The sequence below is a fragment of the Thermothielavioides terrestris genome, chromosome 6 (genome assembly GCF_000226115.1).
Source record: "Thermothielavioides terrestris NRRL 8126 chromosome 6, complete sequence".
Lineage (NCBI taxonomy): Eukaryota > Fungi > Ascomycota > Sordariomycetes > Sordariales > Chaetomiaceae > Thermothielavioides > Thermothielavioides terrestris.
In genome coordinates, this window is record NC_016462.1 from 2,727,666 (window position 1) to 2,749,749 (window position 22,084).

The 22,084-nt window shown below is 63.4% G+C and overlaps 11 protein-coding genes across 11 annotated transcripts; 7 read left to right on the forward strand and 4 right to left on the reverse strand.

The window, feature by feature from the left end:
- The first annotated feature begins 379 nt into the window (after nucleotides 1–379).
- Nucleotides 380–1,380, forward strand: THITE_2124564 (uncharacterized protein). Its single transcript, XM_003658037.1, has 2 exons — nucleotides 380–841; nucleotides 940–1,380. Exons 1-2 carry the CDS (start codon nucleotides 545–547, stop codon nucleotides 1,195–1,197), a joined length of 555 nt encoding a protein of 184 aa, XP_003658085.1. The 5' UTR covers nucleotides 380–544; the 3' UTR covers nucleotides 1,198–1,380.
- Nucleotides 1,381–1,407: 27 nt separating this feature from the next.
- On the reverse strand, nucleotides 1,408–2,438 carry THITE_2059131 (uncharacterized protein; the record flags this gene model as incomplete). Its single annotated transcript, XM_003658038.1, has 3 exons — nucleotides 1,408–1,498; nucleotides 1,567–2,005; nucleotides 2,102–2,438. The coding sequence occupies 3 exons, from the start codon at nucleotides 2,436–2,438 to the stop codon at nucleotides 1,408–1,410; spliced, it is 867 nt and encodes a 288-aa protein (XP_003658086.1).
- Nucleotides 2,439–2,785: 347 nt separating this feature from the next.
- On the forward strand, nucleotides 2,786–5,272 carry THITE_2093247 (uncharacterized protein; the record flags this gene model as incomplete). Its single annotated transcript, XM_003658039.1, has 5 exons — nucleotides 2,786–2,819; nucleotides 2,886–3,071; nucleotides 3,138–3,151; nucleotides 3,217–4,986; nucleotides 5,084–5,272. 5 exons carry the CDS (start codon nucleotides 2,786–2,788, stop codon nucleotides 5,270–5,272), a joined length of 2,193 nt encoding a protein of 730 aa, XP_003658087.1.
- Nucleotides 5,273–5,974: 702 nt separating this feature from the next.
- Nucleotides 5,975–7,021, reverse strand: THITE_2028118 (uncharacterized protein; the record flags this gene model as incomplete). The annotated part of the gene is made up of 3 exons (XM_003658040.1): nucleotides 5,975–6,242; nucleotides 6,354–6,637; nucleotides 6,698–7,021. Coding segments are annotated over 3 exons (876 nt in total), but the record flags the coding sequence as incomplete, so codon positions are not given.
- Nucleotides 7,022–8,431: 1,410 nt separating this feature from the next.
- On the forward strand, nucleotides 8,432–10,706 carry THITE_2124568 (uncharacterized protein). Its single transcript, XM_003658041.1, has one exon. The coding sequence runs from the start codon at nucleotides 8,730–8,732 to the stop codon at nucleotides 10,452–10,454; it is 1,725 nt and encodes a 574-aa protein (XP_003658089.1). The 5' UTR covers nucleotides 8,432–8,729; the 3' UTR covers nucleotides 10,455–10,706.
- Nucleotides 10,707–12,963, reverse strand: THITE_2124570 (glycosyltransferase family 4 protein). The gene is made up of 4 exons (XM_003658042.1): nucleotides 12,477–12,963; nucleotides 12,315–12,351; nucleotides 12,067–12,196; nucleotides 10,707–12,009 (listed from the first exon to the last, which is right to left on the reverse strand). The coding sequence occupies exons 1-4, from the start codon at nucleotides 12,595–12,597 to the stop codon at nucleotides 10,912–10,914; spliced, it is 1,386 nt and encodes a 461-aa protein (XP_003658090.1). The 5' UTR covers nucleotides 12,598–12,963; the 3' UTR covers nucleotides 10,707–10,911.
- Nucleotides 12,964–14,130: 1,167 nt separating this feature from the next.
- Nucleotides 14,131–14,550, forward strand: THITE_2058099 (uncharacterized protein; the record flags this gene model as incomplete). Its single annotated transcript, XM_003658043.1, has 1 exon — nucleotides 14,131–14,550. The coding sequence occupies one exon, from the start codon at nucleotides 14,131–14,133 to the stop codon at nucleotides 14,548–14,550; it is 420 nt and encodes a 139-aa protein (XP_003658091.1).
- Nucleotides 14,551–14,636: 86 nt separating this feature from the next.
- On the reverse strand, nucleotides 14,637–15,984 carry THITE_2124573 (uncharacterized protein). The gene is made up of 2 exons (XM_003658044.1): nucleotides 15,358–15,984; nucleotides 14,637–15,256 (listed from the first exon to the last, which is right to left on the reverse strand). The coding sequence occupies exons 1-2, from the start codon at nucleotides 15,640–15,642 to the stop codon at nucleotides 14,723–14,725; spliced, it is 819 nt and encodes a 272-aa protein (XP_003658092.1). The 5' UTR covers nucleotides 15,643–15,984; the 3' UTR covers nucleotides 14,637–14,722.
- Nucleotides 15,985–15,989: 5 nt separating this feature from the next.
- THITE_2124576 (uncharacterized protein) lies at nucleotides 15,990–18,487 on the forward strand. The gene is made up of 3 exons (XM_003658045.1): nucleotides 15,990–16,281; nucleotides 16,351–17,180; nucleotides 17,241–18,487. The coding sequence occupies exons 1-3, from the start codon at nucleotides 16,143–16,145 to the stop codon at nucleotides 18,168–18,170; spliced, it is 1,899 nt and encodes a 632-aa protein (XP_003658093.1). The 5' UTR covers nucleotides 15,990–16,142; the 3' UTR covers nucleotides 18,171–18,487.
- A 1-nt stretch (nucleotide 18,488) lies between these two features.
- THITE_2124577 (uncharacterized protein) lies at nucleotides 18,489–20,220 on the forward strand. The gene has a single exon (XM_003658046.1). The coding sequence runs from the start codon at nucleotides 18,781–18,783 to the stop codon at nucleotides 20,116–20,118; it is 1,338 nt and encodes a 445-aa protein (XP_003658094.1). The 5' UTR covers nucleotides 18,489–18,780; the 3' UTR covers nucleotides 20,119–20,220.
- Nucleotides 20,221–21,026: 806 nt separating this feature from the next.
- THITE_159519 (uncharacterized protein) lies at nucleotides 21,027–22,079 on the forward strand (the record flags this gene model as incomplete). Its single annotated transcript, XM_003658047.1, has 1 exon — nucleotides 21,027–22,079. One exon carries the CDS (start codon nucleotides 21,027–21,029, stop codon nucleotides 22,077–22,079), a length of 1,053 nt encoding a protein of 350 aa, XP_003658095.1.
- Between the last annotated feature and the right edge of the window lie 5 nt (nucleotides 22,080–22,084).

The following is a 22,084-nucleotide window of genomic DNA, read 5'->3' on the forward strand; positions in this document are numbered from 1 at the left end:
TTGATTTCGCCACTCAGGGGAGACCCAGAGTCAATGCGGATGAGAGAGACAAATAGATGACTTGTACCGTGAGAAGGAGGAGAGAGTGTGTGTTTGTGTGAGAGAGAGTGAGGAGTGACTCGAGGCCCTGGTGAAGAATGTTGAAGAAGGCAGCTTCCTCCCAATGCCAAGTGAAGTAGATGTGGATGTGGATGAGCGGTACTTAATCGGCCGACAGTTTTATGTTTTATGGCATGTGACGAAGTGAATCCTGTTGACGAAGGGGGCTGTTGTTGCCTTGAGTTCAGATTAGGGGAGGTCCGTCACTGCGTTGAGCATCCAGGGGGCGCACGGATCACGGGAACACGCGACTGCGGCGCCAGCCACTTTTGCACAGTACCTACACGACTGCTCACCCACTGCCGCCACCTTCCCTCATTGTTGGAAGCTGGAAGTCTAGGTAAACAGAGATTACCAAGCACAAATCTACGGGTGTCCAGCAACCAACCAACGGCTCATTGTTGCATATTGACGAACTCGACGTGTTGCATCTGCACTCTGCATCATGGCGCCGACGGAAGACACCATCCTGCGCAACTACCTGCTTGTTCCCGCGCAGCTGCCGTCCATCATCTCCCTGCAGGAATTCGTTGCGCTGTTTCCGCGGCAGCTGCAGTCATCGCCACGCATCCGCAGTCTCTACCGCGATCTGCAGAGACAGAGGAATGCAGTCGTCGACGCCGTCGCGGAGCAGATCGAGCACGAGGTCAAGCAGGGGAAGGCTATGCGCCGCGCGGTGATCAGGTCCCGGCGGGAGGCCGAGGCAAACGAGCAGGATGACGAGATCGAGATCGAGAGGATGGTCAGTTTGACGCAGCCGTGATGGAATTACCTAACCTGCACTGCACTGCACCACGCAGGGACACACGCAAGGGCACTGTGCGCTGACGTACCCCGCAGCTGGGAAACTGGTCCGAGGCCCAAAACTCCAGACACAGCCTTGCCACTATCCTGCCTGAGATGGAAGGCGCTGTCGGTGAATTGGAGGCCGAGCTGCAGCTGCTCGAGGAGGAGGAGGCCGCGCTCCTGGCCTCGGTCCGGCAGACGGTCGGCGCCATGAGCGACCTGCGGTACGGCCGGTTGGCTAACAGCCAGTTGCCGGAACAAGTCCTCGACGGCCTGGCCAATTTGCAAGAAATCTGCAGGCCAAAGAATTGATCTCGATTCCAACAGCTCCCGTGTGCCCTCACAAGATCGAAGCAGTGTACAGGAATAACCGTCCCGTCCCTTCCAGTCCGCCAAATCTAGGTAGCCATCGTCTTGAGACCCCTGCAGCACAGAAATACGACAAATCCGACCCAGTAATTACAGTACTATCGTGGAAGATCCTTCGAAAAGAGAAACCCGGGGAACTCCATTGCAGCCGGGCTAAGAGCGGCCATCTCCAGCAGGAGCAGCACGCGGCGCGCCAGCGGCAGGAGCGCCGCCCTGCCGGTTCGCCGCATTGATGCGGCGGCTCCTAGAGAAGAGAAAGAAAAAAAATATCAGCGCTGGCTGCCTACCGTCACGAAAGGGAGAACAACTCACACCATGCGCCTGCTGATGAACGAGATAACCAGCATCATCCCCCACGACGGGATGACGTTCAGCACCCAGAAGACGTAGCCCAACGGCACGGCCAGCCCCCACCTGGTAAGCTTGCCGTCAAACGGGTGGAAGTAGCTGTTGGAATCATACTTGCGCCAGCGCGTCTCGGGGCCGGCCTTGTCGGCCTTGAAGGCGTCGACAATGTCCTGCGCCGTCGTCGTCGTCAGGTTCAGCCGCCAGGTGTGGATGTCGACGGGCGCCGGCGCGGGCAGCATCTCGAAGAGCCAGAGCCCGCCCGTGTTGGCCGACCAGCTGTTGCACAGCACCGGCTGGTCGTCGCAGTTGACGTAGCCCAGGTGCGGCGACGGCTGCGACGGCGGCAGCGCGGCGAACTTGCTGGCCGACTCGTTGAAGGCCGCATCGATTTTGCCGCAGCGGCCTGTGAGCAGAAAAAGAAAAAGCCCGTTTGGTCAGTTCACTGCTCGCCGGGAACCAGGGACAAAAAAAGGGGACGAAAAGGCCGGGGGGATCGAACCGAAGCACGTCTTATTCCGCCCCGACACCAGCACCAACCACGGCTCGGGCTGCGTCGCCTCGGCCTTGACGGGCCCGTAGAGCGTGTCCTTCCAGTTCTCGAGCGTGAGCGTCGCGATGTGCTTGGGCTGCACCACGTTCTTGGTCTTGGCCTTGCACGCGGCCGCGCTGGAGGCCGCGGCCGGTGCTTCGGCGGCCTTCTCCGCGCCGCTGCCGGGCACCGACGCGCCGAAGCTGCTGAGGAAGTTCTGGAACTTGGCCCTGTACTGCTCGAAGGGGCTCTCGGCCGCCGCCGCGAGCAGCGGCAGCGCCAGCAGGGCGGTTGTGGAGAAGCGCATGTTGGGCGGAGGACGGATGGGTCTGGAGTGAGGGCGGGTTGGGGGGTGAGACGAGGAAGGAAGAGGGGAAACACAAGCGGCCGGGAGAGCCTATGCTTGGATGATGATGCAGCGAATGAGGGGTCAGCCGCGTTTTAGCTGCCTGATGAGGACCAGCTGCGTGGGTGGAGGAAAGCGCCTCGCGGAAGCTGACGGCAGCAGATTCTCTTGTCGCAAGATCGGCGTGCAAGGGGAAAGGAAAGCGATCGCGAAAGATTCTAACCCGTGTTCTGGAAATTAGTCCTGTTGGTATTCGGATTCCTTTTGATTGCTACGCTGCCTAGCGTGTCTGCCCCTTGTCGGGTGCCATGGCGCATGGCGTTGACCAGGGGCGGCCAAAGTGTCCTGTAACTCGTTCTGGTTAATTGTTGTGGGGTCGAGGAGCCCGACCGCGACTCCCGCCAACAGCTGGCGCCGAAGTGAATGACCCGCGCAAAGTGTGGGGGCATCTCCATGTCTCGGAGAACCCCGGCAACCGAAGCTCTGGGCGCGTCGCGATCAGCAACGCGTTGGCGTTGGACGTGTCTCCAGCCACAGTGGGGCCATACCTGAACATCGATGACCGCATGTGGCTTACCATATACACATACGGCGGTACACGCCCAGCGGAATAAGATTGGCACCCAGGAGCACCGGCAGTGTTCCTCCATGCCCCCGTAGACTTTGTCCATATGGTATGTATCGACCCCGTCTGCGCGATGAGACAGACGCCCAGCTAACAGCTAACACGCGGAGCAAGGCGCCCAAAGAGCCGAGTCAGAAGCGACAACGCGGCCGGCCGCCGGGCGCGTCCAAGACTGCAGTGAGCGCGTCGGGTCGCAGGCCGAACGAAGAACCCCTCCGAGAGCCGACCAATGCTGCAGAAGGTGAAAAAACTGCTTCGATGTCGAAGAAACGAGGACGGCCGCGCAAGAGCATTGGTTCTGCAGCGCACGACGAAACCCCACCCTCGCCGGCGGAGACCAGCGAAGCCAGCATTCCCTCGAGCGGTGCGCCGAAGAAGAGGGGACGGCCTCCAAAGTCCCGCGGTCCGGAAGAGATAGACGCCGCTGATTCGCCGCCGCGCAAGCGAAGAAGGGGCGAGGAAGCGGGCGAGGAAGTGGGTGGACGGAAAGGCGGCGCGGGGACTAAGAACCCCCGGTCAGGAGAGACTGCAGCCAATGCGTCCCAGAATGTCCCTGAGTCCGAGGAACGGGACATAGCAGAGGAGGGGAGTCGTAGAAACAGGAGGAACCGTCAACGCGACAACAGTCCAGCGCCAGCGCCAGCGCCAGCACCAGCGCCAGCGAGAGGGATGAGGACCAAGCAGGGTCAGGAGGGCAATTCAAAGGGGAAGTCGCGACAGAAGCCTGCAAGTCACGAAGAACAACGGATCAATGAAGTCGAGACCGCGGAGGACACCTCGGGTCGACGAAGCAGAAGAGAGCGCCGATCTGCCGACGACAAACCGTGGTGGGCTGTCCAACAACCATCTGCCCAGACCGCTGGCGCTGAAGATGAGCGGCCAGGACAGTCTCAGAAAAGGAGGCGCGGCCGGCCGTCTCTTGCGGAGGTATCGGTCGCCAAAGCACAGAACCAAGCCGGCCCGGCTCAGAGTAATCAGCAAGGAAAGCCGAAACGACGTGGGCGGCCCTCTCATACCTCCGACGAAGGCGACGGTGGCAAAGAAACTGCCGAGCCTTCGCCGTCGACGACCGCCCAAAGTTCGCAAGCCAAACAGTCCTCTACCCGCCCTCGCCCCTCTTCTCCAGACGAACGGCCCGCGTCCCACGGACGAGAACATCCCGCCGCCCTAGCCAAATACCACCACCTGACCACGCGCACGCGCCAGATCCCGCGATCCACCATCACCTCCAAATGGTCGCCCCTAACGGCCCCGTCCATAGCGGCCATCGACGCCATCCTCACCGACGCCGCCCGCCCTGTGCTCCACCGGCTGCGCGACCGCGACCAGCGCCGCGCCCAAGCGCAGACCATCCTGCGCCTGTTCACCGCCCGCCTGCGCGGCAAGCTCGTCAAGGGCATGCCCTTTCCCCCCGCCACCACCACCACCACCTCTTCGTCCTCCCCCTCTTCCGCCCCTCCCTCCAAACCAAGAACCACAAGAGCCAGCAGCAGCAGCAGCAAGCGACAGCAGCAGCAGCACGAACCCCGCGACGGCGGCCGCGAGGCGGAGCTGGACTTCGAGAAGACGGTCGACGCCATCGCCGCGCTCGAGAGGGTGCTCGACCCGCTGCTGCACTCCGCCGCGCTGCTGCGCGCCGAGCGCGACCGCGAGCAGCGCGCCCTCAAGCGGGACTACGCGCTGCTCCGCCGGCTCGAGGCGAATGCGCGCGCCCAGGCGCGCAGCTGGCGGGAGGGCCGCGGCAGGGAGCATGTGCTTGCTGCGGCGGTTGGGGCTGGGGCTGGGCCCGGGGCTGGGGCTGGGCCCGGGGCCGGCGCGGGGGAGGTGGTGGTTGTTGCGAAGTCCGGTTCGGGTTCGGGGGGAGGAAATGGTGCTGTTTTTCAGGTGAGTTATTCTCTGCGTTTCTCGTCGCTGTCCTGGCTGCTTGTTGGGAGTTTTCTTCTCCTGAACTAGCTTTGGCGTGTGCTAACATGTGTAACAGGACCTGCAAGACGAGGAGGAACTGCTGGCGCTGTCGCAGCAGATTGGCAGCCACATGGAGAGCATGCGGAGCAACCTGGCGCAGATCGAGGGCGTGCTGCCCGCCATCGCGAAGAGCAGGGCCGCGCTGCAGGGCGTGCTCTGTGAGCTTCTGAGTCCGGAGCAGTACGAGCAGGTGCTGCTTGGCTAAGGGGAGAGGACCAAGAGGTCAAGGCTTGGATGGGTGGTTGTCCGATGGCTAGGTATGATACCCCCATAAGATTCATGAATGGGTGGCGTTTATGAATGGATATTGTGTATGCATTGAAGCTGCGTTTTGCCCTCCGTCGGCTGTTGCTCACGCCATGGCTGGCGTGGGTGTCGGCGATGTTTGGCTATTGACGGACTCGGTAGGCTGGAAGAAGCCACGCGAGGACTTGGGAGAGGCTGCCAGCTATATCAACTCGATCACCTTTCGCGGCTGTTCTACCCAGAACCGCTTTGCCTTATCGTCCAGCTCCCCGTTACAGTTGCCCACCCGTCTATAACGCTCGCCAGCGTCGTCCGTCTTAACGAGAAGCAGCCCGGACCAGCTGGTCGTGTAGGGCGAGTTGGCCACCAGCAGCACCCACACGAGGTCTATCGGGCACGGCCCCGCGGTCTGACTACAGTAGTCATCCAGGTACCCAGTGGCGCACGCGTCAGCGTACTCCAGCCAGATATTGTAGACGGCGAACGCGCCGTCGACGTCCGGCTCGCCGACGGTGGCCCGGACGACCCATCCTTCCAAGAAGACGGAGCCCGACCTGACCGCAGAGAAGGGGGCGAAGTCGTGGACCAGCTCAACCGCGCAATTCTCGACCTTGACGTGAAGCCGATTCGGGGACGTTAGGTCTAGCCACAGACTCGACGTTACCGGTCCGTCGTAGGACGCCCAGGACCAGCTCGGCGCCACGTACTCGGCGAAGCGTTTGCCGCCGTCCGGCGTGGGGTGCCACAGCAGCGCGTGCGGCAGCGTCGCCTCCCAGATGCCGGCGTAATAACGGCCGAGGACCCCATTCGCCAGCTCAGAAAGCCTAGTGGCCACCGACGACACGGCTGGGAGCTTGTCCCCGGGCACGGTGAGCTTCCGCTTGGAGTACTCCCAGACCACGCCGTCCCAGACCTGCAACAGCGCTTCCCTATTATAGCGGTCGTCTTCATCATCATCATCATGAGGCGCCTCGAGCCCCAGGCGGCGGAACCTGCGCTGCCGGCGCTCGCGCGGCGCGAACGAGCGCAGCTCGGCAAACTCGCGATCGAGCCGCACGGCGCCCGTCCCGTCGGCGTCGGCGTCGTCGGACCTGCCCCGGCCCCCCGTGTCGAGCGCCGCCCCGTCGCTGCCCGCCGCCTCCGCGCACCGCCACCGCACCTGCGCCGTCGCGAACTCCCGCAGCCGCGGCGACAGCACCCGCTCCTGCAGCGTCCAGCCGCGCGCGTTGATCGGGTCCGTCCCTGTGCGGTACGGCTGCCGCGAGAGGATCACCGCGCCCAGCCGTGGTGGTGCCTGCTGCGGCGGCTGCTGCTCCTGCGGTTCCTGCTGCTGCTGCTGCTGCTGCTGCTGCCGCTGGCCGCCGCCGGTGAGGCGGTATGGCACGGTGCAGAGGGCGTGCCAGGCGCGCTCGGCCAGGAAGCCGTCGGCGCAGGCGGCGGCGCTGGAGGCGGCGAGGGTGACGCGCGCGCGCTCGTACACGGCCGGCATGCGCGCGATCTCGACCGCCTTGTCGCGCTCGTCGTCCTGGATGATGCACAGCGCGTCGATCCAGATGTAGGGAATCCCGAGCAGGGCGGTGGTGGTGATGGCGTCGCGGAGGGTGGCGGGCAGGCTGGCCAGGGGGATGCCGGAGAGGTGGGCGTCGTAGGTGGCTCTGGTCGTGGTCACGGGCTGGGGCCCGCCCCAGCAGTAGCTGAGGGCGCACCAGTGGATGTCGGAGGCCGGGTTCATGGCCGAGAGAGGGGCTGTTTCGACGAGCCTGACCGCGATTGCGCCGCCTTCGTGGCTTGTGACTTCTAGCAGCCTCGTGGGTGCCTGCGTCTCAGATTCCAGGGGGCCGGGGAGACGGCGAGAGCATGCGTGAGATGAGCAGCAGTCAGAGATCCAGGCTTTGATGTCCAGCAGGGTATCGTCGTTCAACATCAGGGGCTTCTGAGGCCGGTTTGGGACTTCGGCAGCGGCAGGGTCGTCTGGAGCAGCTCCGTCAGCCTGTGTCGTCTTTTGAGATAGAAGAGCTGGACTCGAGGACGGGAGCGGACTGTACCCGGAGCGGCGAGGCGGCGGAAGAGTTCAATGTCACCATCGACGAGCCAGTAGGGGGTGAGCCAATTGCCCACGTAGTCACGACGGGGCAGGTAAATGCCCGTCGGGATGTAGTAGGCGCGTTTTTCTATGTCGAACTTCACCGTCGTCGGGCCCAAGCCCCCAACGACGGCGCAGCCAGTAGCGGATTTTCCTGGCGCGGTGATCGCCTGCCCAGCTGCTCTCGTACTGCGCCAGCGTGTCCCGCACGGAGCGGAAGAGCGGGCAGCTGAAGATCTCATCGGGAGGTGTCCTTCCAGCAAGGAGGGTTACGAAGTCCGCGCTGAGCTCTAGCGATTTCTCAGCGGCTACGAGCCTCTGGCAGTGGCAGCAAGTGTGTACACCGCCGCGGCTGAGGGTTAGTGAGGGTTCCATTGTTATCGAACCGCTTTTCAAGTTGCAGCAGACTCAGGACAGAGGAGGGCGACAGAAACAGACGAGAGGCCAGTGGAATTCTGCAGCGTCCAGCCATGTATTGTACACAGCAATTGATTACTCTGGAAGCAATACTCAATACGCCCTCAAATCTGAGTTGGGCGGCTGCGTGCCGGGCCGGGCCGGGCCACATGGCTCGCATACTCAGCTCCTGCATGGTGTATGGCATCGTGGCAGCCGTGTTCTGCGCGGCCAATAACCAAGCACTGGGGCGAACTGCACGACCTCCGGGAGAAGTTTTCCTCGCAGCGATCAGAGGAAATAAGGTTAGGCCGACATCAAACGCATACCAAACATGAGGGCTTTGAGTCTGCGTCGATCAGATATTCCGTATGTCGCACCTGGAAGTCAACCGCGTTCACCACCGAGTAGGTATTCCACTTGACTAAGGTAGTGTAGAACAGCACAGCGCCAAGCGCTCTTGAAAACAGGGTAGGTATCGAGGAACACAGTTCCACGGGGCTTGAGAAAGAAGTTCGCTTCGAAGTGGAGCCTATGTAATAGCATTGGAATGATTGGCTGGAATGCTTGCAAGAGTGGGCCATCCCGCCGAAATGGGCCTGTAACTTTGCAAATATTTCGTGCTGCATGGTACTGTACCTCAGGTATGGATACAAACGTTACTTGAGTTACCTGATCAGGCGAAGAAAATCGTCGCCTCAGACTGCAATAAACTCCTCTGCTGTGCAGTCAGCTGTTGTTTCTGCAGGCCAAGGCGGCGATCCTGTAGGACTCGCAGTTTGGCAGGCCGTGAGTGGGATCCATGTCAATGCGCTCCGGTGTCATCAGCATTTTCTCCAGACCGGCGTCGTCTTCTTTCACCCTCCGTCGTCTCATCAGCAGCCACGCCCAGCTGCGCACTCCCCCATTCTGGGTCCGGCTGAGTTCGAACTCCGCCATGGCTACCGGCCAGAGCACGGTGGATGCTGGCGATGTGTCCCAGGTCCCAGCGCCTCGGGCGAATGGCCACAAGCAGCCCGGGAAGCGGCCGTTCCAGGGGCATCACCGCGGGCCAGCTAAGCACAGGAGAAAGGAGAAGACCGCGCAGGAGGGGTCTCATGACGAGGTGCTTCTCGCAGACGTGCAAGCCCTGCTCGCTTCTCAGAAGATTGCCGACGAAGCTGAGAATGGGGCCGCGGAGGAGGCTGTCGCCCTGCCCGAGGAGGGCTCCGAGATTGAGCTCGAGGTCGTCGAGTTGTCGTCGACGGGGGATGGGTTGGCCAAGCAGCGGGGGTCTGACCACATCTATGTCGTGCCGTTCTCCATCCCCGGAGACACGGTCAAGGCCAAGGTGCACCGCCACAACCGGGACGACGGCTACACTGCCGCCGACTTCATCTCGGTCGTCAAGCCGTCTCCCCTCCGCGACGACGCCCGCATCCAGTGCCGCTACTTCGCCAAGTGCTCCGGCTGCCAGTTCCAGATGCTGGACTACGCCGAGCAGCTCAGGATCAAGAGGAACATCGTCGTCAAGGCCTACCGCAACTTCTCGCAGCTGCCGCCCGAGCTCGTGCCCGAGGTCCTCGACACCATCGGCAGCCCGCTGCAGTACGGCTACCGCACCAAGCTCACGCCCCACTTCGACGGGCCCAAGGGCAATCCGCGGCGGGGGCCCAAGAAGGCCCATCAGGAGATGCCGCCTTTCGGCTTCACGCCGAAAAACACGCGCCAGGTGATGGACATCGAGGACTGCCCGATCGCCACGGAGGCGGTGCGCAAGGGGCTGGCCGACGAGCGCGCGCGCCTGGCCGTCGAATACGGCAAGTACACCAAAGGAGCGACTATTCTGCTCCGGGAGAGCACCAAGCGCGTGCCCAAGGCCTCTCCTACCGACACCACCGAACCGCCAGAGGGCACGCCCTCGACGGCGCTGCGCGTCGAGACCGACACGCACACCGACTTCAAGACGTGCATCACCGACCAGAACGCCACCAGCACCGAGTACATCGACTCGTTCGTCTTCACCAACCCGGCCGGCGCCTTCTTCCAGAACAACAACTCCATCCTGTCCCCCTTCACCGCCTACATCCGGTCGCACATCCTCCCGCCGGCCGATCCCAGTGCCGCCAAGCCGCCGAAAAAACCAATCCGCTACCTGATCGACGCCTACTCGGGCTCGGGCCTGTTCACCATCACGCAGGCGGCGCTCTTCCCGGGCGGCAGCATCGGCATCGACATCGCGGAGAAGTCGATCGCGTTCGCGCGGCGCAACGCGGCGCTCAACGGCCTGCGCGAGGACCAGTGCCGCTTCATCGCCGCCGACGCGCCGCAGCTGTTCCGCAGCGTCAGCGCCTACGACCCGGACGAGACCGTCGTCGTGCTCGACCCGCCCCGCAAGGGCTGCGACGCCGGCTTCCTGCGCCAGCTGCTGCGCTTCGCCCCGCGCCGCGTCGTCTACGTCAGCTGCAACGTGCACACGCAGGCGCGGGACGTCGGCGTGTTGGTCCGCGGGCTGGAGGGGGAAGGCGAAGGGGAAGGGGAAGGGAAAGGGCAGAATGGTGGGGAGGGGGACAAAAAGGGAGGAGGGGCGAGGTACGAGATTGAGAGTATCAGGGGGTTTGACTTCTTCCCGCAAACGGGGCACGTGGAGGGCGTGGCGATTTTGAATCGGGTGGATGCTTAAAGAGTAAAAGAGACAAATAGACGATGAGGTGCGCAGGCGCAGCTGCATTATAAGCTCTACCGTGGTGGTGATATCAATTTCAAGGACTGTTCGAGAAGACTACAGCCCAGAAGGCATGCCACCCAACACCCGCCCGTGCGTGTAAGGAAAGGGGTATCGATGGATCTAGGTATCTATGTGAAAAAAAGAGAAGCAAGGCGCACTGGATAAGAGGAACACTCCCAGGTCACACGGTTTTCTTCCCGACCCTCGCCGCCACCAGCTTCTCCATCTGCTCGATCCACCGCCGGGCAAACTCCTCCTCGGTGAACCGCTTCGCCGACTGCCGCGCCCGCCGGCGCACCGCGTACGGATCCGGCAAGTTCAGGGCCTTGTCGAAGGCCTGCGCAAACTCAGCCGCCGTTGTCGCGTGGAACCCTATCAGACAAAGCATGATTAGCACTCACACACGCCGCGCTCAAAAACAAGGGGAAAAAAGGGGGGGAAGAAACCAACCAGTCGCCCCGCCCTCGACGTCAACAACGATATCCATCCTGGGCCCGCCGCTGTCGTGCACGACGGCGACCAGCCCGGCGGCCTGGTACTCGACGACGCCGATGCCGAAGTGCTCGTTCCACATGCCGTTGACGCCGACCGACGCGCGCCGCAGCCAGTCCAGGATCTCGGGCCACGACGCGTCCAGGTGGAACTCGACCCGGCCGCGCACGCCCAGCTCGTTGGCCAGCAGCCGCAGCTGGTACACCCGCTTCGAGTCGCTGTCGTCGCGCACGCTGCCGACCAGCACCAGGCGCGGGCCGCCGCCGTTGTTGTTGTTGTTGTTGTTGTTGCTGCTGTTGCTGTTGTCGCTGCCGGTAGCGGTGGTGGTGTTGTTGTTTTGCTGTTTGAGAAAGTGCGCAAACGCCTGCAGGATCAGCGCGTGGTTCTTCTCCGGGCGGAACTGCGCGATGTAGAGCAGCACTTTCTCGCGGCGCGCTTCGCTGGCCGGCGACACCTCGACCTCGTGCTCCAGCTCGCGGACGGCGACGGGCGGGTAGACCACGGCGATGGGGTGGAGGCGGCTGTTGTTCGGGGAGCGCTGCCGCAGCGGCCCCCACAGCTTCTGGATGTGCGCCTGCGTCCAGCTCGAGTTGGTCATGACCACGTCGGCGGACGCGCCGGCGCGCGAGTAGGCGCGCGCGAACAGCCGCCAGTAGAGCTTCTTGACGCCGCCGCGCACGCCGACGCCCTGGCTGGCGTTGACGCCCTGCGATCCGACGGCCGAGGCCGGGTCGAGGGAGTCCAGCATGTCCGTGGAGATGGTCGGGTAGTGCACGTACGCGCCCGTGGGCACGTCGCGGAACAGGAACTTGGACAGGCCCAGCGCGAAGGCGTAGCCCATCGTGTCGACGAAGATGTCCGGCACGAGGAGCGAGAAGGCATCCCAGGCGAGGATGAGCGAGCCGAATGATTGGCCGGCCAGGGTGAAGTGCGGCCAGGTCGAGGCGAGCACCCAATGGCGAGTAGTGAGGTAAAGGAAGTTGATGGTGGGCGGGTGGAGGTGGATGTTGAAACGGTTCTGGAGGGGGAAGCATCAGCGTTGAGAGATCCTAAAACAGGAAGACTGAGAGCTTGCCTTCACTCGGGCGAGCATGGCGTCCTTGGAGACATCGTGGTCGCCGGTGTAGACGACGCACTTGGCTTTTGGCCAGCGCTGCTGCGTGGCCCGGATGGCGGCCCAGAGGACCCTCTCTCCGCCGCCGCCGGCATTGCTAGGCCAGTCAGTCCCATGCCGCCCAACAGGCCGAGCAGACAGAACTCACCAGAACGGGTGGAAGAAGCCGACAACGCCGGCCCAATTCTCGTCGTCGCCTCCCTTGCCGCCGTTTTGGGCCGTCCCGAGAGCATGGGCGTCCACCTTCTCCCACCCGACGTCCTCCCCCGCTTCCCCGCGGCTGACCTCACTCGCCCTCTCCTCCTGATACTTCTTCTCGTCCGCCTCCACAACCTCAAGAATGTGACATCGTCGTCCGTCCGTCTTCTTGCGCAGATACCACCCGAGAAAAGAGCCCAGGGCTCGCCAGAGCAGGGGAAATAATACGAGAGTTGCCAACGGCGTCAGGCATAAGGCTGGGAGGACGACATGTGAGAGAAGTGCGCTCTTCATGAAGGGGGAGCCGACAGGAGGCAAGCAAGTATTAACGCTCTCGGCGGCGCAGGTATCGGCCATTGGTGGCGGGCGTGTCTATGGCATACGCACAAGAGGCCAGGTAACCGCCAGTGTTTGAAGGAGCTAAAGAGATAGGGAGGGCGCTATATAAGGCCAGCGGTTCGGGATGGAGATGTGATGATTATCGAGAGGCCATGAGAGCAAACGAGCGAACAGGGGCTCAGTAGGATCAGGGTGAAGTTCAAGTTAAGAAAAAGAAAAAGGTACCACGGATAAATACCCCGGGTCGTCAGAACAAGTACGGGTGTATTCCCCCAAATGTGCTGTGGTAGTGAAGTTGCGGCTTGGACAGCTGGTCAGAACAGGGGACGCGAGATGGGGTGCAGTGGACGCAGTGTGGCTCCGGATAGCGACGGCGCATGGCCCCACGGTGCCACCCGCTGCGGCCACATGGTCTTGGCGCGTTGAGTTTAGTTCCATTCACTGTCAACTTTGGGTTAGCGCATTGCCGAAACAGCAAACCACCGACACGCCGGCATCTTCACAGTGGGCAGCTCATGAGATAACAGCTAACTCACCAAAAGACCAGCAAATGGCCCCGGATCACCCTAATTGGCATTAGCTACGTCAACAACAACAACAACCATGAGGGCCTTGACCCGGACTTGGGCCGCCGGGCTCCCGCCCGGCTTCCGAATACCTCGAACCACCACCACCTCGCCAATGCCAATGCGAAGCTTCTCATCCCTCCGCCCTCTCACCCTCAACAACCTCATCATCACCCACAACAACCACCACCCCAACCCGGCCTCGAGCTCAAAAAGACCAACCCTCCTTGCGCAGCACCACCAACCCACCAAACCCCGCCACCATCTCCCCCTGCAGCGCCGCTCCTTCTCCCTGCTGCCGCTGCTCGAATCGACGCTCACGACCGCCCAGACCCTGCTCACGACGCTGCACACGGCCGCCGGCACGCCGTGGTACCTGACCATCCCGCTGTTCGCGCTGGTCCTGAACCTCGCGACCCGCCTGCCGGCGACGCTCTACTCGCGGCGCGTGGCCGTGCGCCGCCAGCGGCTCGAGCCGCTCGCGCGGGCCGCGGCCGCGCGCGTGCAGGCCGAGGTGCGCGCGCTGCACCAGCACCAGCAGCGGGAGCAGCCGGAGCAGCGGGAGCAGCAGCAGCAGCAGCAGAAGCTGCTCGACGAGTACGTCCGGCGGAGCGCGCGCGAGACGACGCTGCGCGAGCGCCGCGCCGGCGTGCAGCGGTGGAAGCACTGGCTGCCGAGCCTGGCCGCGTTCCCCGTGTGGATCGCGGGGATTGAGGCGCTGCGGAGGATGTGTGGTGGGCCGAGGGGCCTGCTGGGGAGTCTGATCTTCGGCGCGAAGGCCGTGGAGCAGGGGGCGGAACGGGGTGGTTCAGGGCTGGAAGGGGGTGGTCCGGGGCTGGAAGGCGGGGTCCAGGCTACTTCAATGCCAGGGGCGGAGGAGGTCGGGGTTGTTCCGGAGGCGCTGGCCGGCGGGGACATTTCCATGGCGACGGGCGGCTGCCTGTGGTTCCCCGACCTCATGGTCGCGGACCCGTACCACATCCTGCCGGTTGCGCTGTCCGCCATCCTGGTGCTGAACATGCTGCCGAGGTCGCAGGCCGGGCTGCGCCTCCTGCTGGGCGGCGAAGACACCCAACCAGCCAAGGCCGTTGGGGTTAAGTGGCGGATGCGACTACAGCGCGCATTGCTCATGGTCGCCGTGTTTGTCGGCCCGGCCACCATGGACCTGCCGGCGGCTCTGCACCTGTACTGGATAGCCTCGGCAACGGTGACCTGGGCCCAGACCGCAATCATCTGGCGGCTGATGCCGTTGCCCAAGACGGTCGCTCCCGCGAAGAAGAGCGAGCTGAACTTCGTCATGCCGAGACGCGAGGAGCCAAAAAGGCCGCCGATGGAGGGGTAACCAGCTCGATTTCGAAGTGTACAGTAAAAAGAAGTGACACATACAGCCAGCCGCATGGCCCAACTCCAACGCCGCCGCCGCCCTGTAACAGCAAAATGATACCAATTGCACCACGCCGTCCGCCCGCCGTCCCATTATCGGGACAACCCAACCCTCAAACAACCCGCTGCCATCACCCCAAAAACACGGCCAACAGCACGATGGTCAGGATCACCACCAGCACCAGCAGCAGGCAGCAGGCCTTGCTGCGGGCGTTCTTCTGGTAGACGGCGGCGCGGCGCAGCTCGTGGTCGGCGCCGCGCGTGTCGTCGCGCACGACCTCGACCTGGCGCTCGATGGTGTCGAGCATCTCGCCCTGCTCGGTCACGATCTGCGCGACCTGCTGGAACAGCACGTTGAGGTCGCCCACGCCCTGCTCGATGTTGCGGATCTCCTCCTCGCGCTCGATGATCAGCGCCTCCTGGAAGTCGACCTCGTCCTGCGGCACCAGCCGCGCGAGCTCCTGCTGCTGCTGCAGCTGCTGGGCGCTGGCGGGCCCGCCGGCCGCGGCGGCGGCGGTGGTGCCGGATTCGCTCTCGACGGCTGCGCGGGCGGCGGAGACGGAGGCTTTCTCTTTCTCGAGCGCTTGGCGTTGGAGGGTTTGGAATTCCGAGAGCGCGGCCTGGAACTCGCGCGAGAGCTTTTGCTGCATGTATTTTTGCGCTCCCTGTAGCAGCACAGGTCAATAATACATCCTCCTGGGTCGCACGACCACACACACACACACGCACGCCTTTGCAAAGGGAAATAGTAGAGGGGCAGCCGTACTGTCACATCCTCCCAGGTCTGAATCTTCTTGACGCCCTCGCCCACCTCCTTGAACATCTCGCGCGACTCCTCGATCAGCTCGTGCACCCGCTCCCGCACCCGCGGCGTGTCCCGCCGCGTGCCCAGGTGCCCGACCTCGCCGTTCAGCCGCTGGTTATTGCCGTTGAGCCGGAACAGCTTGTTCATCAGGTCCTGCGAGAGACGCTGGAACTCGGGATCGTCGGAGTAGCTGGGCGTGCCGCGGCGACGCCCCGCCTCGAGCGACGAGAGCTGGTCGAATGACATGGCGGCGGTGGCGGGGACCAGTGCGTCGGAGTCGGCGTAGGCGGCGTCGGTGTCGGAAAGTATATCGCAACGAACGGTTCGGCGCAAAATGCAGTAGCGAGAGCGAGCGTTGCGGACGCGAGCGACTGGTGCAAAAGCGTCCGGCTTGATTGATGATGTTGGCTTCCTTATCAGCCGGGGACTCGATTGCGGCGGATGGAGGTACGTCAGGTCCGGGCCTGGTTGGTTGCCTGCAACCGCCTGGACTAAACTACCGGAAGGAACCCTGTCCATCTGGGCGGGGTGCCACTTCGGGCCAATCAACAGCGGGCCTGTGGGGCGCCTGCTTCGCCGTTTCGCGCGACGGGACTCGCAGCTGTGAGCTGCTGCAGAGACAGCTTTTTATTTACAAACCCTGACCTTCCGCTGCGATCCGCAACGTCGCCCAGCGACTCATCAAAACACCAACACCACCATCCGGGAGAAAGGAGTCTTCCTCCCCTGGACGATGCCCAGCAAAGATGGCCGGAGCTACAGTGAGGAGGTCGCCGTATAAGGATTTCCTGCAGCCGGCATTGCAGCGACGCTTTGCGACGGCGAGCTTGTTTGTGCTGGCCATCGCCTACGCCCAGGCCCTGCTCCTGGCGAATTGGGGCTCCTGTAAGCCCCCCTCACCTCTAGATTTCCTCCCTCCCGGAACAAGATCGCCGTCTAACCCGTTCGACGCAGTATTTTGGTCCTGGTTCCCGCTGGGCCCGGCCGGCATACGCGCCGTCTTTTTCTTCTTCTGCAGCATCTCCATCATCATCCTCCGCATCGCCCAGTACCACCCCGGCCTGCGCACCTCCGACTCGGGCATCCACACCTTCTTCCGCTATGCGCCGAAGTTCCAGACTCTCGAGACCGTCCTCACATATGCGCTTTCGGCCTTCGTCTTCAGCCAGGTCTACCTGTGGTCGCTGCCGGAGAAGTCGGGCATGGAGCACATCACCTATTTCATGTCGGACCGGGCGAGGCTGAACGAGAAGCCGATTTTCTTGACGACCCATCTGGTGCTGCTGGGCGTCTACCAGGGCCTGGTGCATCTCTTCAAGGACGTCGACCGGCTGACCCTCGGCGTCGCTCGGCCGCAGAACGGGGGTGGGAAGCCCGAGGAAGGCGATTCATCCTTCCAGGTGCGGCGGTTCCGCGATCAGATACCGACGATGGTGGTGTACACGGTCAACCATTTGGTATTCGGCCTGGTCATCAATTTTGCCGTTTATCCCCTTTTCTTCCGCGCCACGATATGGAAGACCATGATGGTGTTCCTGCGGCCCATCTATAACCTTCCGAGGAGCAACATGGTCCCCGCCACGCTGCCGTTCTCCTTCTCGAGCCTCTCGCACTGCTGGATTGCGGGCTTGATGCTCATATTTGCCTGGACGGCCGCCAACACGGCTTTCTCTCTCTTCCTGGTTAAGAACCCGCTGAAGAACGGAAAGCCGTTGACGTCGGACGCCAAAGACCCGAATGGCAGCCTCCTGAATGGCTTGAAGAATAAGAAGCTTTCCATCAAGGTATGCTTGCTCATCCTCGCCTGGGACTGTTTTTCCGACTCGCCTCGCTAACGGCGCCAGTGCTTCGCCATGTGGGAGCTGGCCTTCATTGCCCGCGACTTTGAGGATCGACGCAAGGCCATCTACGAAGACATCGACCGCAAGGACGGTCCAATGTGGTCACAGGTCTACAAGATCTGCTTGGACGTCCTCAAGGAGCTGGGAACCAACATAGACACGTACACAGCGCCGCCGCAGCCCTCCGGCCCGCCCGCCGCAGCGCCCGCAGGCGAGGAGCCAAAGCGAACAACAGCCCCGCCAAAGGACGACCCCATCTTCCAGCCCATCCCCCAGAGGAAAGGCTTCCGCAGCCAGGTCGAAAAGGTCGTCAACCAAGCGGCGCTGGCACCCGGCCAGGGGTCACAGCTCAGCCCCGCGGCAAAGAAGGCCGTTGAATCCGCCAAGCAGCAGCTCCGCCGCATCCAGAAAGAAGCCACCGGCACGGACGACACACAGGGACTCTTTAAGGACTTGGCCCTGAAGGTGCTCCACTCAACCGCCGGCTGGCCCTTCCGGCAGCACTACCGGCGGCGCGTCGCGCACGCCGTGCTCGGCGCGCCCTACGGGGAGCCGAGCCTGTACGTCAACGCGGCCTGCGCGCTCAGCCAGCTGGCCGTGCACAGCCTGCGCGAGGACCGGTACGGCAACGTGCAGCGCGACGTCGCGGCCATCGTGCGCGCGCTCACGGGGCTGGCGCGCAAGCTGGACGCGTTCAGGAGCGGGCTGGCCACGCACTGGACCGACGTCGAAGGCAAGCGGGAGTCGCCCGAGGTGGAGCAGGTGGCGCAGGCGCTGCGGGAGGCGCTGGTCAGGCTGATCGAGGCGTTCGGCCCCTATGCGAGGGATCTGAGGCTGAGCTTGACGGACGTGAGGCTGGCGAAGGAGGCCGCGGGCCTGCTGGGGCCGGAAGGCGAGATGGAGGAGGTCGGCGCGAGGAGGGCTGGGAGGTAGCGCACTGGGAAAGGATCAGGAATATTATGTATCAGCGTTTGCTGGGTGTCATCTACACTAGACGGTTACGATGGGCTTTGGGGTTATGGGTGGTGCATCAAAATGTGTCAATATGGTCATGATTTTCTTAGGACCAGCTTCATGGGGCTCGAAACTGGAACGCAGGAGTGTGTACGGAACATAGCTTATCGGGTCTGTCGGCCTCGCGGGAGCACAGGGGACACAAGAACCCACGCGCTTAACCCTAACCCTTAATCTATCCGCGGCTGACGGGAAAGCGGCTGGCTCCCGCTGCGCAATGGCTCAATTCACTCGCAGCTTCCAACTTCCAAGCTCCCGCCTGCTCGTCCAACCCAACGTCGAGCGGTGGCGAGGCCTATCAACCCGATGTAGCGATATCGTTACGGCTTTCGATTTCTGGCTTCTACCTAGGATTCAGCGCAGCCATGACCATTCGCAGCCCCCAATTGCCGTGCGCCGCGTCTACCCGAGCCCACCGTAGGGTTGTTGTGAGGGCGTCGTCGAGCTTCCGCTTCACCAGCTCCAGGAGCTCCGGAGAAGTCAGCAGCTCTGAGGTCCGGAGATAACAACCGAGCTGCTCTCACCCACCATGTCGGCCGCGTCGCTCCTCTTCCTGATCGTCTACAACTTCCTGTACTACTTCCTGTACCTCGTCCTGTTCGCCTTCCTCGTCGTCACGCCCATCGACGTGATCCAGCAGGCCGTGCAGCGCCGCCGCAACTACGACATCCTCGTCCTCATTGTCTGCTATGTCGCCACCATCCTAGCCGTCGCGCTGGTCTACGCCACGCGCCTCTACATCAGCCGCTCCGTGCTCGCCTCCATCCCGAAGTCGTGGATCCCCATCGAGAAGGGCGACGTGCCGCCCGACGTGCGCCAGATGATCGTCGACGGCCTCGGCAGGAGCGCCGCCATCGCCTACGCCGCCCGACCGCGCGTGCCGCCTGCGTCTCTCGCCCAGGAACCTGCGCCGGCGGCATCGCCTCCGTCCGGTGCGCCAGGGCTGTCGTTGACGGCGTCCAAGAAGAGCGCTGCCTCTGAGAAGGAGGCGGTGGTTGGGATTTCCCCGCAAAAACCCGTATGGGGCGAGATCGAGCACCCGGGCTGGGCGTCGCCGATGTCTCCGGACCTGCCTGACGTGCAGTATGACGCGGTCGTCCAAGAGTTGCCGAACCTGATCGAGGCAAAGGCCATTACACTCGCCCCTCCGGATCCCGGATCGCACGCCGAGCCGCCAGCGCTCGATCCAGATGCGATTGCTCTTCTCCAGCGACCAGAATACATGGGCCTCCGCGAGTACCTCGCGCACCTTACCGACCTGGCCGTACTCGCGCCACTGCCGGTAACGGACGAGTTCCTCGCCGCGTACGAGGCCGCGCGATTCTCCGCACGGCCGCTGTCCAACGAGCAGTTCCGCAACCTGATGCACCTCTTCGCAGAAATCCTCCGCAACATGCATCCACTCAGCCCTGCCGTGCTGGCGGGGTACGAGGACGACGGCTCGTCCAGGCTGACGCCGTCGGAGAGCGACATCGACAACGATGCGCCGCGCGGGACAAGCCCGTCCAGTCTGGGCACGGCTCGCGGTCCACAAGTCCAGCGTGGGGACGACGATGGCGGGATTGCGCGCAGCGACAGCTCGAGCACGGCTAGCTCAGCGCGCCCGCGGCCCGGTCTCAGGGCGCGCAATTCATCGGCGAACACGTGGCAGTTCCGCACGGCGCCGACGACGCCCAGGAGTCGGCACACCGGCTTCTCGAGGGCGTCCAGCTCGGAGAGCTTCGCGCACACGCGACGCCCGTACCCGGCCAGCGAGGCGTCAAGCGCCAGCCTGCGGTCGGTGGGGCGAGGGTCGGTCATCCGGCTGGCGGGCAGCGAGGACGCGACGGACTTGCCGTATGTTCTGATGCATTCGCCGAGCCGGTGAATAGCGAAGGCGGCCGTGAAAATGGGAGTCAACTTGGTCGCTTCAGGGTAGGGGTAGATCGGAGAAGCGGTACATTAACTGTCTAATGCTACTTCTTGCAAAACACACTCCCAGCGTGCTCGTCCCGTCGGGATGGCTTAGAAAAGGGTTAGACTACATGTCACGGTGAGCCGCAACTATGTGCATGTCGCGAAATCTCAGCATTAACTTGATCGTGCAAGCCTCCACAGACCGCTGAGCCGCTGATCAGCGAGCCAAGCCGGTGAAACCCATGCCTGCCCAACACTGGCCGGCGACAGATTGATGGGACGGACTGGATGCGACGCTGCCGGCCCGGTGACATCATCCTCCTCCCCACCACCAACTGCATCAAGTGAGTGATCGCTGCCGGACACCATAAGAGCCCAAGGTCAGCCCCGGGGCGTCCTGGGCAGATTTGCCCTGGGGACCAGCCCGTCATACATACCAAGGTTGTCCTGCCCCGGCCAATCGGTCGAGCACTCCCTACCAGCTCTTCACCGTCGAAGTGGCGGAGTCGCCGGAGTTGAGAGCAGCAGCCTTGTTCATCGCTGCTTGTTGGTCTGATATATCATCGCCGCCCCGTCTCACAGCTTTAAGTCGCCTCTCGAGACCCGTCTTTCTGCAAATTCATTGTCTCGTTCGGGAAGGCGACGCATGCACAGCAGATACGACTGTGTACCGCCATAAGTGACGAGTCTGATTCCGGACAACGCCGACGTCGGCAGCCCCGGGCGCCAGGCCCAGCCTCGCCAGGCCCAGCCTCAGTCTAGCCTATACGAAGAACACCGGCGACGATCCAGCCTGCTGCCGAGGTGAAGTTGAAGCCATATCACCACTCGCCATCACCTTTCCTCTCATCCCCTCCCCACCCTCGACAACCCAACATCATGCCCCATTACCGCTCCGACTCGGAGTCATCAGACTCCTCCCCGCCACGCCGCCAGCACTCCCCTCCCCGCCGGCGCTCGCCCACCCCGGGCCCGCGCCGCGCGCGCGACCCTTCCGCAGACAGCCTTCCCCGATTGCACTACGAGCCCTACACCCCGTTCTACCCCCCGCCGCCGCCGCCACTCGCCTCGGGCGCCGCCGGCCCGGGCCCGGTTCCGGTCCCGGACCCTACCCGCCGTCCGCGCTCTACTGATCCTTACCCCACAGCAACCCGGCCAACGCTTGACCCCACCGCGATGGCGCGCCCCGGAAGCCGCGGCCGAGACCGCCTCAGCGACGCCTACAGCTCCGACTATGCCTCCTTTGACGACGACGGGCGAGACGCGCGGCACCTCCGCCCTGACCCTCGCCACCACCCCCACCCCCACCCCTACCCGTCCTCTCGATCTCGCTCCCGTTCCCGTTCCCACTCCCGTTCCCACTCCCGCTCCCCCTCCCCTTTGCACAAAGCACGCACCCTCCTCGCAACCGCCTTCACCCCCTCCGCGCCGGGCCTCGGCGCCGGCGTGCTCGGCGCCATCGTGGGCGGGCTCGCCGCGCGCGAGGCCAGCGAGGCGGTTGTCCGCCGTCGGTACCAGCACCATCATCGGCGCAATCATCAACATCAACACCGCCGCCACCAGCAGCACCGCCAGCAGCAGCATGGGCAGCACGGACATGGCGGGTATGGGCATGGCGGGTATGGCGGGAGGAGAGGGAGAGATAGGTCCATGTCCAGGTCCAGGTCTAGGTACAGGTCCATGTCCAAGTCCAGGTCCTGGAACAAGGACAAGGACAGGGACAGGGACAGGTCCAAGGAGCGGCGGCAGCTGCTCCTGTCGACGGTGGTTGGGGCAGCGGTGGGCGGGTTGGGGGCGAACGCGATTGAGCGGCGGATTGAGGAGAGGGGGAGGAGGAGGGGGGAGGGGGAAGGAGAGGGGGAGGAAAGGAGGGAGGAGAGCAGCGGTGGTGGTGCTGGTGGGAGGGCGGTCGGTGGCAGGGGGTATTATTAACGGGA

Coding starts and splice junctions, on each gene's coding strand:
- THITE_2124576 (XM_003658045.1), top strand. CDS start 16,143: ATGGCCGGAGCTACAGTGAGGAGGTCGCCGTATAAGGATTTCCTGCAG. Junction 16,282..16,350: donor CCTGGCGAATTGGGGCTCCT/GTAAGCCCCCCT, acceptor CGTTCGACGCAG/TATTTTGGTCCTGGTTCCCG. Junction 17,181..17,240: donor ATAAGAAGCTTTCCATCAAG/GTATGCTTGCTC, acceptor TAACGGCGCCAG/TGCTTCGCCATGTGGGAGCT.
- THITE_2124568 (XM_003658041.1), top strand. CDS start 8,730: ATGGCTACCGGCCAGAGCACGGTGGATGCTGGCGATGTGTCCCAGGTC.
- THITE_2124570 (XM_003658042.1), bottom strand. CDS start 12,597: ATGAAGAGCGCACTTCTCTCACATGTCGTCCTCCCAGCCTTATGCCTG. Junction 12,197..12,314: donor TCTCGGGACGGCCCAAAACG/GCGGCAAGGGAG, acceptor GCCTAGCAATGC/CGGCGGCGGCGGAGAGAGGG. Junction 12,010..12,066: donor CCATGCTCGCCCGAGTGAAG/GCAAGCTCTCAG, acceptor TTCCCCCTCCAG/AACCGTTTCAACATCCACCT.
- THITE_2124573 (XM_003658044.1), bottom strand. CDS start 15,642: ATGTCATTCGACCAGCTCTCGTCGCTCGAGGCGGGGCGTCGCCGCGGC. Junction 15,257..15,357: donor AGACCTGGGAGGATGTGACA/GTACGGCTGCCC, acceptor GTGCTGCTACAG/GGAGCGCAAAAATACATGCA.
- THITE_2124577 (XM_003658046.1), top strand. CDS start 18,781: ATGTCGGCCGCGTCGCTCCTCTTCCTGATCGTCTACAACTTCCTGTAC.
- THITE_2124564 (XM_003658037.1), top strand. CDS start 545: ATGGCGCCGACGGAAGACACCATCCTGCGCAACTACCTGCTTGTTCCC. Junction 842..939: donor AGATCGAGATCGAGAGGATG/GTCAGTTTGACG, acceptor CGTACCCCGCAG/CTGGGAAACTGGTCCGAGGC.